The 14819-nt window shown below is 45.6% G+C and overlaps 3 protein-coding genes across 8 annotated transcripts; 2 read left to right on the top strand and 1 right to left on the bottom strand.

Annotated features, from left to right (window-relative positions):
* The first annotated feature begins 235 nt into the window (after positions 1 to 235).
* Positions 236 to 5093, top strand: arl2bp (ARF like GTPase 2 binding protein). 6 transcript variants are annotated; one of them, XM_088614281.1, is made up of 7 exons: positions 236 to 368; positions 1080 to 1149; positions 1597 to 1658; positions 2403 to 2545; positions 4082 to 4167; positions 4547 to 4643; positions 4903 to 5093. In XM_088614281.1, the coding sequence occupies exons 1-7, from the start codon at positions 350 to 352 to the stop codon at positions 4984 to 4986; spliced, it is 561 nt and encodes a 186-aa protein (XP_088470407.1). In that variant the 5' UTR covers positions 236 to 349; the 3' UTR covers positions 4987 to 5093. The 6 variants fall into 6 exon arrangements, with proteins under 6 accessions (XP_088470407.1, XP_088470411.1, XP_088470406.1 ...); XM_088614285.1 differs by having other exon boundaries at positions 237 to 368; positions 2403 to 2506; XM_088614280.1 differs by having other exon boundaries at positions 237 to 368; positions 2400 to 2545.
* Positions 5025 to 8010, top strand: LOC148644659 (uncharacterized). The gene is made up of 3 exons (XM_088614278.1): positions 5025 to 5147; positions 5216 to 5273; positions 6458 to 8010. Exons 1-3 carry the CDS (start codon positions 5053 to 5055, stop codon positions 7265 to 7267), a joined length of 963 nt encoding a protein of 320 aa, XP_088470404.1. The 5' UTR covers positions 5025 to 5052; the 3' UTR covers positions 7268 to 8010.
* pllp (plasmolipin) lies at positions 8011 to 14767 on the bottom strand. The gene is made up of 4 exons (XM_088614287.1): positions 14335 to 14767; positions 11698 to 11871; positions 11224 to 11346; positions 8011 to 9444 (listed from the first exon to the last, which is right to left on the bottom strand). Exons 1-4 carry the CDS (start codon positions 14473 to 14475, stop codon positions 9328 to 9330), a joined length of 555 nt encoding a protein of 184 aa, XP_088470413.1. The 5' UTR covers positions 14476 to 14767; the 3' UTR covers positions 8011 to 9327.
* Positions 14768 to 14819: the final 52 nt, after the last annotated feature.

Raw genomic sequence — 14819 nt, 5'->3', positions numbered from 1 at the left:
CAATTCCTCCGTTGTATTCCATCCTCTGGAGCTTTTACGCTTCTTCTGGGTCTTTAAATTTTCCCGTTGTTCTGATGTCCCTGGGCGTTAAGACACATTAATCAGACAAGCTACTTCATAACGTACCGAAGGCAAATAACCACGCCATACTGTACGAAACTTGGTATTTAGTGTAGGTGTTGGGTGTAGTTTTTCAGCTCTGCAGATAGAAAAGGGGTTGCTGTTGTGTACGGAACTAAAATGCTTCGGTCTGTGTTTCCCCATCGGACTGGGGAGCGATGGGGGAAGCTTTTTTCCGTTGCTGTGGAGCCGTTTGTGTGATAGGAAGGAGAGTTCCAATCGGGACCGAATGGCTGCCAGTGAGAGAAGTAATTGAATAAATAATACACAATTCAATAAAATCAGACCAGTAGGATCGGAGCGTGGTAAACGAAAGGAGTGCAGCAGTTTGTGGACGTGAACGTCTGTTCTGATTTGTTTTCGAAACAGCATATCATTACTATTGTATATTTTGTTGTTCTTACATGACTACTGTTTCATGCTCGTCGCCTCTTTATAAAAGCCATATTTGTCGTAACACTATGGTAAGAGTTGTAAGTTTTCTGTCTGCGTGACAAGGAATAAGTTCATCCCGGCGAAAATGTGCAGATTGCGGTTCAGTGTGTGGGTAACTTGTTTTACTGGTGTGGGTTTTCTGAACGGTTTTGATGTAGCAGTTTAAAAATCAAAACTCAGGCAGAGATCTGTCTGGATGTGGCAGCGTTTTCTCAAGATAAAACCCAGACATTTCAACGTCGGTTCTGAGCACGGTACCACCGAATCTCATCAGGGTCAGTATTGGGCGACATGGCTTCTTAAATGCTCCTGCCTGTAAGCCAAACTGTCCGAGATGAACATAGCAGCTCACCAGTCCTGCTCCTGGGTCTCTTCACACTGAAGGCTAATGCAATTCACGGCGATTAATTACTCGCCTTCGTCTGGGTCGTAGGTCATCAGCGAGGATAGGACATTTGTGCTAATGGAGGGATTTTAATGTACTGTGTTTTATTTATATTGTATCGTTTTGTTTTTGTTTGTAGTTTTGCTCGGTGGTGGAGAGAATGCAGTTGAAATGGAAGACCTGGTAGAAGAAGAATTTGCCGTTTCAAAGTAAGCCGCATACATCTTCTATACACGATGTTTTGAAGAGTAGATTGGCTTACATCAGAGACTAAAGCCATTTCTTAATGTGGATTTGATAGTAAAAAAACATGTCTGAACAATTTTAATGTCATGTCACCAAGTAGATTTTTTTTCTTCCTTAAAACCCTTTATGGCCTGTCGGGACTTGAAGTTCCTGCCAGGACTAAACGTCTCTTCTGAACTGTGAATCTGGGCTTCAGAGAGCAGGAAGGGAAGGTTTTCAGTGAGCAATGACATAAGACTACAGAGTCAAGTTGAACACTGGCCAGTGTTGTTCACCCAAAGAGCTAAATGTGAATGTTGGACTACAATAAAAGGACATTTCTTACTTCGTTTAAACAAAAAGTCTGGCCATAAACGTTTAAACGGAGATCTAACTGTCATGCACCGCATACTGATTGCCTTTTGTCTCAGTTCTTCAGATGCTGATGCAGCATTTGATGCAGTCATTGGGAACATAGAAGATATAATCATGGGTGAGTGATTCCTGTGTGATAGCATCTCCTTTAACCCCTTATTTCCCTCCCTTGAAAACAGGGTTGAGGCAGGCTGAACTCCGTGGACTTGTGCTCCAGTCTGCTGGCCGTGCGAGTGTCTGCCATGACTTCTTGCTCAGGGTTATAGCTAAAACGGAGGGAACAGAATAACACCTGGTCTACGGGAGTGTCATTTGCAGACTGAAGGTCATGAAATCTCTTTAGACATTAACAAAGGATGTTCTGAGAAAACCTGGCCCAAGTATTTAAAATCCTTTCGGTGCAGACGAAATGAACCCAATGGACAAGTTTCCGAAAGAATTGAAACTTCTTTTTCCTGCAGGTTTGTGGGGCTTTAGAAAGTACCTGCTCAGCCAGGTGGTTGAAGCTGATACTTCAAGAAGTGTGTCGATGTGATGCTTTAGCTTATTGAGTATTCAGGCCAATGGCATGAACGGCCTCTCTTACTGGCTTTGGTGTTGCTCCCTGCCTGGTTGAGTAGACCACAAAAGGTGAATTGAAAATACAGGCATTTTAAAACAAAAGTATTTGGAGATTTTTGTTCATTGTTGCTTGATAAGCTCAAGATTTCTGGGTGCATTCCTTTTCTTAAGATTTTATTTTTTTTGCTACGAGCACCTGTCCAGATTGCTTTTATGTTCCCTAGAAGAAGGAAGACAAGGAAGGTGAGTGTTGGGGTGTTTTTACATGTTGACATGGCTGTGATTTTCATTTCTCCAGAAGATGAGTTTCAGCATCTGCAGAGGAGCTTCATGGAGAAGTACTACCTTGAGTTTGACGACTCGGAGGAGAATAAACTGAGTTACACGCCCATCTTCAACGAATATGTGGGTCTCGCATGTTTATCTTGGCATAATGAGGCTAAGGTGTAGTACAGCACATTCATATCATTCATATCAATTTCCCATTGGCCCTTACCAATCATGGCCTCCTAATAATCCCCATCTATTAATTGGCTTCATTACTCTGCTCTCCTCCCCACTGATAGCTGATGTGTGGTAAGCATTCTGGCACACTATGGCTGCCGTCGCATCATCCAGGTGGATGCTGCACATATAGTGGTGTGAAAAAGTGTTTGCCCCCTTCCTGATTTCTTATTTTTATGCATGTTTGTCACACTGAAATGTTTCAGATCATCAAACAAATTGAAATATTAGACAAAGATAATACAAGTAAACACAAAATGCAGTTTTTAAATGAAGGGTTTTATTATTAAGGGGAAAAAAAATCCAAACCTACATGGCCCTGTGTGAAAAAGTGATTGCCCCCTAAACCTAATAACTGGTTGGGCCACCTTTAGCAGCAACAACTGCAATCAAGTGTTTGCAATAACTGGCAATGAGTCTTTTACAGCGCTGTGGAGGAATTTTGGCCCACTCATCTTTGCAGAATTGTTGTAATTCAGCCACATTGGAGGGTTTTCGAGCCTTAACCGCTTTGTTAAGGTCATGCCACAACATCTCAATCGGATGCAATAAAATAAGAAATCAGGAAGGGGGCAAACACTTTTTCACACCACTGTAGGTGGTGGTGGAGGGGAGACCCCATTACCTGTAAAGCGCTTTGAGTGGAGTGTCCAGAAAAGCGCTGTATAAGTGTAAGCAATTATTATTAGTTGGTTAAGCATGTTAAATCCTTGATGCCACTTGTTTAAAATCATGGCAAAGTCAAATGAACATCCATGTTATAGAACAACAGTAAAATTACTGCGTAAGTTTGACATAGCATGCCTTCGTAAGCAAGCTGATCCGTAGAGTCTTTTAACTCTGTTTTGTCTTGCTGCTGATAACCATTTAAAGCCATGTAGCAGACCTGGACGGACACAGGCCAGAGGGGTTTGGAGAATACACTAAAGTCCTTCTTGTAAAAACATAGAGCACAAGAGTTTGGATGCCTTTAGTACAGAAATATTCACCCCTTCTTGGAGAGCCGCAGTCCACCACGTTTTATAGGCTGCTTGTGAAGCTCAATGAGAAAAGACCTAGCAACAGTGATAGTAAAGACCATTCAAATGAACAACTGATTCAGAACAAGTTGCTAAGAGTGGAATCAAAAGGCGAAGGCAGAGCGGTCCTCCAGGACCAGGAATAAATATCAGTGATGGGTTAATCAGTTCACTCAACTGTGGTCCATCAGATTATCTCAAAACTACTTGTTTTAACAGATCACCTGCTTCAGTGATCAAAACAAAATCGTTCCACGCGTGTAGAAATGGATGAGTTAGGATCACCTATAAGACCTGCTGGATCGTGGCTCTCCAGGAACAGGGTTGGCCAGCTGAGCTATTATAACTGGTACTCTGTATGCCTCGATATGTGGTCTTAGACTAGAATTTCTGTTGAACAGAGAAAACCCAACTGTGACACGGGCTTTTGTATAAATACAATTTTATTTTTGTGCAGATTGATCTGCTGGAAAAGTACATTGAGCAGCAGCTGGTGGAGAGGATACCTGGTTTCAGCATGACAGCCTTTACAACATCGCTGAAGTGAGTTAGTCCTCGAAAACCTAAAGGAATTATCAGTGACAGAGAGCAGAATGTGCTCATGTTATGAGACATCTTAGTCTCTAAATGATGCCGAATCACAGGTTACTTCAGCAGGCGCTCAGGCTCTCGAAGCCACAGAAGGTGTGTGATGTCGGTGGGTGTGGTGCCACCCAGCAGAGCTACTCTAACCACAGCTGAACAGCTTGGCTCCAGGTGGCACCACATCACTTTGCTCCCAAACAGCTTATTGGCTTTTTTACTCCATTGATATAATAACACCTGAGTTAAAGTCCTGTTTCAGTATGGCTCTGAATTATTTCCCAAAGGATTCTATTTTTGTGCACAGTTATGATGTAGGAATTGTGGTTTTCTTTCCCAGGCAGCACAAAGATGAGGTGTCAGGGGACATTTTTGACATGCTGCTGACCTTCACTGACTTCCTGGCTTTCAAAGAAATGTTTGTCGATTACAGGGCTGTAAGTATTACAGGTGTTTATATATTGTATCAGAAAGGTGTAGTTATGTTTGAATTTGTTTTCTTAAACTTGATTAACAAAACAAAAATCAATAAATGAAAAAAAAGCTGCATAAAAATGACCAGATTCAGTACTGGAGTATCCCTGCCGGCTCGTGCCAGAAGAGAGTGGGTGCTCTTGCCAGGCTCAGCCCCAGCTTGTCTTGTGTCCTGCAGTGTGGTCTAGTAGCTGAGCAGCTCTTTCTGTCCTGTGACTGCAGGAGAGGGAGGGGCGTGGCCTGGACCTCAGCAGTGGGTTGGTGGTCAAGTCATTATCCGCTTCTTCAGCAACCAGCAGCAAGTGATCTGGTTCAAACACAGAGCTCCTGCAAGTATTCTCACTCACACACAGAGGTCCTGCAAGTACTCTTATGCACACACTCACACACAGAGGTCCTGCAAGTACTCTGACGCACACACTCACACACAGAGCTCCTGCAAGTACTCTACACACTCACACACAGAGGTCCTGCAAGTACTCTGACGCACACACTCACACACAGAGCTCCTGCAACGACTCACTCACACACAGAGCTCCTGCAACGACTCACTCACACACAGGGCTCCTGCAACTACACACTCACACACAGAGGTCCTGCAACTACTCACTCACACACAGGGCTCCTGCAACTACTCACTCACACACAGGGCTCCTGCAACGACTCGCGCTCGCACACAGGGCTCCTGCAACTACTCACTCACACACAGAGCTCCTGCAACTACTCACACTCACACACAGGGCTCCTGCAACGACTCGCGCTCACACACAGAGCTCCTGGAACGACTCGCGCTCACACACAGAGCTCCTGCAACTACTCACTCACACACAGGGCTCCTGCAACTACTCACTCACACAGAGCTCCTGCAACTACTCACTCACACACAGAGCTCCTGCAACTACTCACTCACACACAGGGCTCATGCAACTACTCACTCACACACAGGGCTCCTGCAACTACTCACTCACACACAGGGCTCCTGCAACTACTCACTCACACACAGGGCTCCTGCAACTACTCGCACTCACACACAGAGCTCCTGCAACGACTCGCGCTCACACACAGAGCTCCTGCAACTACTCACTCACACACAGGGCTCCTGCAACTACTCACTCACACAGGGCTCCTGCAACTACTCACTCACACACAGGGCTCCTGCAACTACTCACTCACACACAGGGCTCCTGCAACTACTCACTCACACACAGGGCTCCTGCAACGACTCGCGCTCACACACAGAGCTCCTGCAACTACTCACTCACACACAGGGCTCCTGCAACTACTCACTCACACACAGGGCTCCTGCAACTACTCACTCACACACAGAGCTCCTGCAACTACTCGCACTCACACACAGAGCTCCTGCAACGACTCGCGCTCACACACAGAGCTCCTGCAACTACTCACTCACACACAGGGCTCCTGCAACTACTCACTCACACAGGGCTCCTGCAACTACTCACTCACACACAGGGCTCCTGCAACTACTCACTCACACACAGGGCTCCTGCAACGACTCGCGCTCACACACAGGGCTCCTGGACCTACTCGCGCTCACACACAGGGCTCCTGGACCTACTCGCGCCCACACACAGAGCTCCTGGACCTACTCGCGCCCACACACAGAGCTCCTGGACCTACTCGCGCCCACACACAGAGCTCCTGGACCTACTCGCGCTCACACACAGAGCTCCTGGAACTACTCACTCACACACAGAGCTCCTGCAACGACTCACTCACACACAGAGCTCCTGCTACTACTCACTCACACACAGAGCTCCTGCAACTACTCACTCACACACAGGGCTCCTGCAACTACTCACTCACACACAGGGCTCCTGCAACTACTCACTCACACACAGGGCTCCTGCAACTACTCACTCACACACAGGGCTCCTGCAACTACTCACTCACACACAGGGCTCCTGCAACTACTCACTCACACACAGGGCTCCTGCTACTACTCACTCACACACAGGGCTCCTGCTACTACTCACTCACACACAGGGCTCCTGCAACTACTCACTCACACACAGAGCTCCTGCAACTACTCACTCACACACAGAGCTCCTGCTACTACTCACTCACACACAGAGCTCCTGCTACTACTCACTCACACACAGAGCTCCTGCAACTACTCACTCACACACCGAGCTCCTGCAACTACTCACGCTCACACACAGGGCTCCTGCAACTACTCACGCTCACACACAGGGCTCCTGCAACTACTCACTCACACACAGGGCTCCTGCAACTACTCACTCACACACAGAGCTCCTGCAACTACTCGCGCTCACACACAGGGCTCCTGCAACTACTCACTCACACACAGAGCTCCTGCAACTACTCACTCACACACAGAGCTCCTGCAACTACTCGCGCCCACACACAGAGCTCCTGGACCTACTCGCGCTCACACACAGAGCTCCCAGGACCATACACAATTTTACAGTCTCACTGCTGTCTGTCTGCAAGAAGGGGACATGTTAAATCTGGACAATCAACTGACGTTGTTATTCCTGTATCTTGGACCATCCTACTTGATCGTGAGCACTTCCTTCGGAGTGAAGTTTGTAAATTAAAATAAAAGTATCTGCTAGCATTGTTGAAGTTTTTTTGAAAGCCGAGTATTCCTCAGAAGGGACCTGGTCCACCTCCTCTTTTAACACTTCAGCCTTTCAGTCAACAAGGATCATATCTCTTCCACACCCTGCAATGACAGACTGTGCTGAAACATTCCCATGCTTGTTACTTGATGTCTTATTTATTTCTCTTAAGAGGCCGAAATGCTTCAGCCATGATATTGCACCCAGAGAATGTCTTTTTTTTTTTTGGTTAGACATATTACTTGTTAACACAAATTCTATGGCTTGGTTTTGCCAGTATTACACTAGAGAAATTATTTCTTTACAGCACTATGCTGACAGTAACCCTGGTCAGGTACAGCACATTGATAGGAAACCTACTCATGTTTTGCGTTGGAATGTTTGTACGTTCAATTTTCATCTTATTCATGTTTTGTTTTTCATTTTGTACAGTTAAAAATATTTATATACTGTATTTTCCTAATCTGTCATTTCCCAATGTACTGTACTAATATAAACAATAAGGACAAAAGGTGACTCGTAATTCAGAGGTTTGTATGTTCAGGTCTGATCCTTTTACTGTAATAATGGGGGATTTAATGTAATGATGCTGCATAGCTCATTTATTCTTTGTGTGGCTGTAGTCTTCATTTGACAGTTTTTTATGTGTAGTTTTGAATGAAGTACCCCTGTTTTCTAACCTCTGTATAAATGGATGTTTTTTGAATAAATGGAATACAAATAATTGTTTAACAGCACATTGTGGTTTATAAATATAGCATCTGATATTCATAAAAGCAAAAGTACAGTTCTCTACTTTCAGCAGCCATTGTTAATTTATAAAGCATATTGTAAAAACCAAACTGCACATTGCACTTTATTATAGTACCATGTCTGCAAAATCACAACCAGAGGTAAATGTCTTCACTGTGTTACCCATTTGTGCAGACCTTGCAAATCGGACACTTTGAGGCTTAGCTCAGCAGCAGGTGTTCTGGAAAGTCTTGACCACCGTCAGTTCACTACCTGCCTGTGGTCCACAGTAATTCGGTACATTGACCCATCTACCAGCAACTGGAAAACCCACAGTCTGTTTGCAGGTTTCCTCTGGGGAGAGCAAGAAGCCTCTGCCAAACAGCCAGCCTCCACTCAGCACGGGGTTTGCAGTTTGCTGCAGACAGGCAGCCTGAGGCCTAGGTTACTGAGCTACAAGTGACCTCCAGGAGCGTGAAGGACAGCAGTGGATACAGGACAGGGAGGTGATTGTTCACATTCCTCACACTCTCTCCATTCCCCTTCCTCTCTGACCTCTGCACAGGCAGGCGTCTGGTACAGCCAGCACTCATTCAGGCAGCTGACTGCAGGTGAAAAGCACAGAGCAGGTATGACTCCTGGAGCCGAGAATATGCAGGGCAAGCTTGAAAGCTGGCCCTTCCCAGTCTTGGGCAAGGTATCGTTAAACACAGACCTGTGGACCCATTAACTATGGTGTCATGACAGGGGTTGGGCACCTGTGGGCAAGTGCTCCCAGGCGAGTGTGCAGCAGCTGAACCTTGCAGGAAGCTCGGAGCTGTTTGGCCACGCCTCATGCGTGATCCAACTGCAGTGCTGGGATTTCCTGCTCTGAACGCAATGGTGTGACAGGGAAACCCACACCAATAGAGGGCAAAACATTCCTGGGTGAAAAATACCAATGTTAATTTTTTTCTAAAAAAACTTTTCTGCTCTTTACACTGTGGTGTCTGTAGGGAATGTAAAGAAATACATCCATGTAGATTTATGACAAAATTATACTGAAATTAGAGGAAATGTTGCTCTCTGCGCCTTTTTTTCTTCTTTCTTAAATTGCCCAATTGAGTTCCTGTTAAAACAACATACATACTCCCAGTACACAGAGAGAGCACTGAGATCCGTCACCACTTTGCAATAATCTAAAATCTTTCACCAATAAAAAGACACATTGTCTCCACTTCAGCGGTGTTGCCAGCTCCCCTGTGTGTCCCGGTCTGTGATGAGTACGAGCATGTGTGTAAGTACAGTCAGGCTCTCTGAGCAGCGGAGACTACGCAGGGACAGTCCCGGCGGCCTGGGCTATGGTGCCTCCTCCCTCTCTTCTCCAGGCCATGAAGCTCAGGAAGGAGCTGGCGCAGTAAGCAATCATCACCAGGCAGGCAAAGAACTGGCGGAGAAATCAGGAAATCAATACAGTTAGAGACAACACCCGTTTTCAAACAAAATCGGACCTAACAGAATAGAGGGTATTTTTAAAACCTCTGATTTGTGTTTCAATAAGTGTACATAGGGAACATGTAAAGATTTTTTTTAATTATTTTTATTGATTTAATTTTATTTCAAAAAGGGTCACTTTGATATTTGCTTTAAGCAGTTCTTAAAATCAAACCAGTTTTGAAAGTGGCTTTAGGTGAGAGCAATCTTCAGTATTGGAGGTTAAAGCTTTAATATTTTGTTTATTCCATGCTGAAAAGAGAAGAAAGAAAACAACGTTTCGAGCTCACACCTGAAGAAGGCTCCACAGCCCAAACGTGTTTTCTCTCTTCCCTTTTCAGCACGGAATAAACCTGTTACTTGTTCCTTTGCAGCCTACGCATGCTGACGCAGCTCCCCACCTGCTTCTAATATTTTGTCCATTTTTAAATTTTCACTTTCTGCAGAGGTTATACAAATAATTCGATTTCAAAGATAATGGAGAATTAAGAGTTCCCACTCCCCACCCTGAGCAACACTTCCCTGCAAAGGAGAATAAAGTCATTAATAGACTTGAAGGAGCTCAAAGGTGAGCTGAGTTATGGTAGGCACCATCATTAGTGTTTTATCACAGGATAAAAAGAACTCGTGACTGAATCCTCAGCATGGCCATTCATCGTATATTTATTTTTCCAACTTGATATCTTGGGTTTCTCTGATTCATGAGTAGAGAGGTACATTCCTTTTATAGCTTTGACTTCTGTACGTTAGCTACAGGGAAACATTCTTTATTAACTAATCCCGACCAATAAAATGCATACAAATTAAAATAGAAAAATAAAGCTTCCAGGTCTTATACACACAGAATCCTGACCTCCTGACTGCTTCCAAGCTGTCAAAAATACTGTCAAAAGTGTTACATGCAACGTCGTGTGTTTTCCTCTTAAAGCAGTAACATTTTTGTTGCTGTTTTCCGGAATATTACACGTCGGGCAGCTCATTCTGACGGTCCTGTACAAAGTCCACGAGGGCTCTGCCCTGGGAGCCGTGCGCCTCAACAAGCTATGATCTCTTGCACCCTCTCCGTGTTGCTCTCATGAGTGACTCACTGTGGCCTTGAGCCCTGCAGCAGTGTCTGTGCCTCCCTCTGCCCCCCTGCCCTCACTCAGACGGTGTCTGTGCGCTCCGTACCCTCAGACTGCAGGGCGGTCTCAGTCGCCAGGTCAGCGGAGTGTGTATTACTGTCTCAGTTTGCATCGCGGTGAAAAGCCGTGTGACCGGTTTTCCGCGAGACCGATATCGTGCAGCTTTCGATGCTGCCTTGGCAGGCCAGGTGCGGGACTGAGCTCAGTGCCAGCTCTCCCTTTCCTTACAAGCGTCTGCAAGCTGGCTCTTGGGAAGAGGTCAGCTGCTGGGAATTAAGTCAACGCAGGTCAGGTGTGCTGATCAATATCTGTACTCGCTTACTGGATTGATCCACTTCCTGTCCTGTGCAGGCATCTCGTTTTCAGCTCCAGGGATTGCAGTTTCCATTTACCCCTGGAGCAATCTTCCATCCCTGACTTTAAATGTCATTTGCAATGGTTCCCACACCTGGTGCGAATACACCTGCTGAGGCCAGTGCTTGTATGCAGCCAGTGTTTTGGCTCTTACTGTATTCTGTGCTGGTGACTCACTGGGATCTTTAATTCAGTGTCACGGTCCCACTGGAGAACCTCTCAAGCATTCAGCTTCATTTTATCGTCTCACTTACTGCAGCTGCAGCCAAGTTGTTAAAGTTCAGCGTCCCAGCGATGAAGTAGGGAGTGATGGAGGCTGAGGCGGTCAGGAACGCAGTGATGTAGAGGACAGCAGCAGTGACGTTAAAGGCCAGGAGCTGCTCAGGGAAGAAAATTAAGGCAGCCTTCACAGAGGGTACACACTCACTCTGTCTAGAACCTTAATGAAAGCAGTTTGTTTGAAGTCACAATTCATCAAAATACCCAAACAGCCAAGCAACATGTCTCCATTACTTTACTAATTTTATTGTGACAGAGCTACAATGGTATGATCTAGAGTTCAGTAAAAAACATGCCACAAAAACGCATGCATTTTTAAGCAAAATAAAGGTGATACATCAAAAGTATCAGTACCACTAACAAAAAGGATAGTCATTCCCACTGCAAAACACAATCTGCTCCTCAGGTGAATCTCTGACTGAGCGGAGAATTTAAAGACTGCCACCTACCACAATGGTCCAGGGCACCGACACCAGCTTGCTGTTGACCCTCAGGAAGTAGATGAAGAACACCAGGATGGTCAGGATCCACAGAAAAACGCTGACAAACATCACCCAGCCGAACCCAGGAACCCTGAAGTACTGTGTGCTGGCAATGAGAGCCCACACCAGCAGCCCCAGGGCCTGTGCAAAGCAGAGCAGCGGTCAGTGGTCAGTGGGTCAGTGGCCTGAGCTCCACCTGACCTCCGATTGCAACAGTCTCTGTCTTACAGTATTGCACGAGAATAAGGTCTAATTAACATGAGGGTGCAAGACTGCTTCAGATCTGTGCTACCTTACAGATTCCCTTCCCTATGCGCTGCGATGTTTGAGACAGGGCTTTTGGGTGGTATTTGATTTTTTTGTATTTTCTTGTAATTAGATCCACTTTTTCTCAGATTGCTTTGTCATTCATTTGATCATTAGACAGCTGCACTATATGTAACGTAAAAGCGACAGTTACCTATTGACAACAATAACAAAACAGCACTTGTGCAACTACCAACATGTGGGAACTCTGGGCTTGAAGCTAAACAAAAAAAAATACAATAACCTGATTAAAACTGACTTGCAGCAAAAAGAGATTCCGTACACAATATGGGTTTGCAATTAACTGTTCCATTATTAATCCCAGATAGTGTTACGAACCATGGTGACATGGGAAATGCTACTCGATACCTATTATTAGCACTACGGCAAACCTGCAATCATGCTTCAAGCGCTGCCGTATACAGTATGTGTCCTCTCGCCCATATGAGCAACAGGGGAGAAATCACCTAAATCTGCCGAGAGAGCACTGCGTCCCAGGACAGGCACTGCAGTAGCTTTATCTGCGTGGCCTGTATTGAAAGAGTACTGGAAATTCGGATTAAACGTATCTCAGTTCTACCGTAAAGGTAAACACATTTATACTCCTGTGGAGGAGAGTCCCCTGCCTGTTTCAGTACACTCTCCTCAGCTAGTCCCTCTTAAGACCCTGATTTATTACCAGTCCTGAGGGAAGCACAAGCTAAAGGCATATCTCTTTACACCTCTCTTTATGATGTGGCACTATAAAACATAATTCCAGTCTCACCTTTTTTGTTACAGAATATAGGTGCTTTTTAGTGATGGGCATTACACAGTGGTATTGCATGCTGGTAACTTGTTTGTTGGCATGACAATTATCTGGCCTCGATGATGTGTTGGCCATACCTGGTCTATTTTCATGGCAGGGAATTAAATACGATTTCATTTGCATTGATGGTTTTCCACGGAAATCCAAACACTCTGTAGTACCAGAAATTCTTTATTTAGCCTGATGAAGAAAATATTTCATGACTTTGAAAAGAGTGTCTTTTTTCCTGCCTTCAGCAGCACACATCTCCACACAGTGTGTTAGTCTCCTGAGATTCATTCTAAATGGAAGCAGACAAATGAAAAGGCCTTTCGGGGATCAGTCTAACACAGTTCAGTGCAGCCAATTATTAACCCTTTGTCATGCTTGGAAGGAAACGAGAAGGTGAAAAAAGCCACACATTATACAGACTGTCTATCAACTTAGCGCTACGTACATTTGTAAGTCAAATATTTGCAGAGGTCTGTGAAGAATAAGAAACTGTTCTTTGTCCTGTCAGAAAGACCTCCTTGTGCAGAATTATTGGCGTGTTTTAAGCATGACGATACTGCACTGTGCTGTTGTAGTTTTTATCCCTGAGGTAAAAGATATTTACACACTGAGCCTTATTCCTACAGCGCTCAGAGGGCCTTTATCTGCAGCTTCAGCCTCTTCTGACCAGACAGGTTCAGCAAGCCCATAATAAGTTCAGCAAGTCGTTCTTGAAGTCGCTCAGTGAGACCAGAGTCTCAGAGCAGTCATGGCAAACAGCCATGTGCTTGAAAACAGAATCCGGAAACCCCAGAACACAGTGTTTAACTGCCTCTCTTCCAGCAGCAAGGGAGAAATTCTGGTCAATCCAAAGCACAAGTACTTGACTGAAAACAACTTACAAAAAGTGTCAGTGCAAGAAAGGAAACGGTTCAGTGCAGACGTAGTGCTACAGCAGAGTGCCCATTGGGCACCAAGAGCAGAGTCACTTTAGACTGACCAGAAGCTTCTCTTCCTCGGGTCACAGTGACGCCCCAGGGACACAGGCCAGGACCTACGTGCCCAGCTCGTCCTGTTCCTAGGGAACATTCAGCAAATACAAGCTTCCAAACCTCTACAGAGCGTTTAAGGTCAGAGGCACTAAACTAAACAAAAGGAGAAGACGAGTTGTTTTCCCCCTCTGTCTCACCTCAGCGGTCTGCTGTAAGTGTGTTTACGTCATTGGTTCATGATCTGAATCAATTAAAAAGGAAGTCGTGCTAAATGAATTATAGTAATATTAATCGGAATGCCGATGGTGTTAAATGACATAAGGGGGCTTTTTAAAAAGTGCTCATAAAGAAAACTGCATAACAGTGAAGAGGGTTTGTTTTTAGAATTCTTCACGGCTAACCCATGACCAGCGAGGCGCTTGGTGGAAAATGAAATTGAACCCTCTGGCTCTCCTATTACAACATATGTGAAGACACACCCATAGTAAATATTGACAGTTGAACCTCCAGCTTAGCTGATTAACTTACGATTTCGGTGATCATGAGGATGGCGGGGACAGTCCTGATGAAGATCAGATCCAGGGAGATGAGCCTGACAGAAAAGCCCTGGACGGCCGTCTGAGAGGGGGAGCTGGTCTCCGTGTTCACTTTGCCTGGAAACTCTGCCATGACTCCCGACAGGGTAAATAAGCTCCAGTACAGCACACCTGCGCGCGACGCTAACTGCCGAGGACGGGCAGAGGAGTTTCAGACGCCCGGTTTCTCCAGCTGTGAATACCCAGGTGTCCGGGGACGAGGCTCTCCTGCCCTGTCTGTACTCTTGGCTTGGTAGGTGCTGGCTCTCTCACCTGTGCCTGCGCTCACCAGACAAGCGGCTCAGGGCGTTCACCCAGGGCAAACATTTACATACTGCACTGTAAGATGAGCTCTCCGCTGTTCCAGCCCTCGTCACTGAAGGGCAGCGCGCGCCGCATGCCTGCCCAGAAAGAACTTTCTCACCCACCGCTGACGGA

The sequence above is a fragment of the Lepisosteus platostomus genome, chromosome 20, assembly GCF_059453375.1.
Source record: "Lepisosteus platostomus isolate fLepPlt1 chromosome 20, fLepPlt1.hap1, whole genome shotgun sequence".
NCBI classification, from domain to species: Eukaryota; Metazoa; Chordata; class Actinopteri; order Semionotiformes; family Lepisosteidae; genus Lepisosteus; species Lepisosteus platostomus.
Note: the sequence above shows the minus strand (reverse complement) of the source record. Positions and strands in the feature narration are given on the sequence as shown.

Coding starts and splice junctions, on each gene's coding strand:
- pllp (XM_088614287.1), bottom strand. CDS start 14,475: ATGGCAGAGTTTCCAGGCAAAGTGAACACGGAGACCAGCTCCCCCTCT. Junction 11,872..14,334: donor TCCTCATGATCACCGAAATC/GTAAGTTAATCA, acceptor TGCTTTGCACAG/GCCCTGGGGCTGCTGGTGTG. Junction 11,347..11,697: donor CGGTGCCCTGGACCATTGTG/GTAGGTGGCAGT, acceptor TTCCCTGAGCAG/CTCCTGGCCTTTAACGTCAC.
- LOC148644659 (XM_088614278.1), top strand. CDS start 5,053: ATGCACACACTCACACACAGAGGTCCTGCAAGTACTCTGACGCACACA. Junction 5,148..5,215: donor CTACACACTCACACACAGAG/GTCCTGCAAGTA, acceptor TCACACACAGAG/CTCCTGCAACGACTCACTCA. Junction 5,274..6,457: donor CTACACACTCACACACAGAG/GTCCTGCAACTA, acceptor TCACACACAGAG/CTCCTGCAACTACTCACTCA.
- arl2bp (XM_088614280.1), top strand. Junction 1,150..1,596: donor GAAGAATTTGCCGTTTCAAA/GTAAGCCGCATA, acceptor CTTTTGTCTCAG/TTCTTCAGATGCTGATGCAG. Junction 4,644..4,902: donor TGTTTGTCGATTACAGGGCT/GTAAGTATTACA, acceptor CTGTGACTGCAG/GAGAGGGAGGGGCGTGGCCT.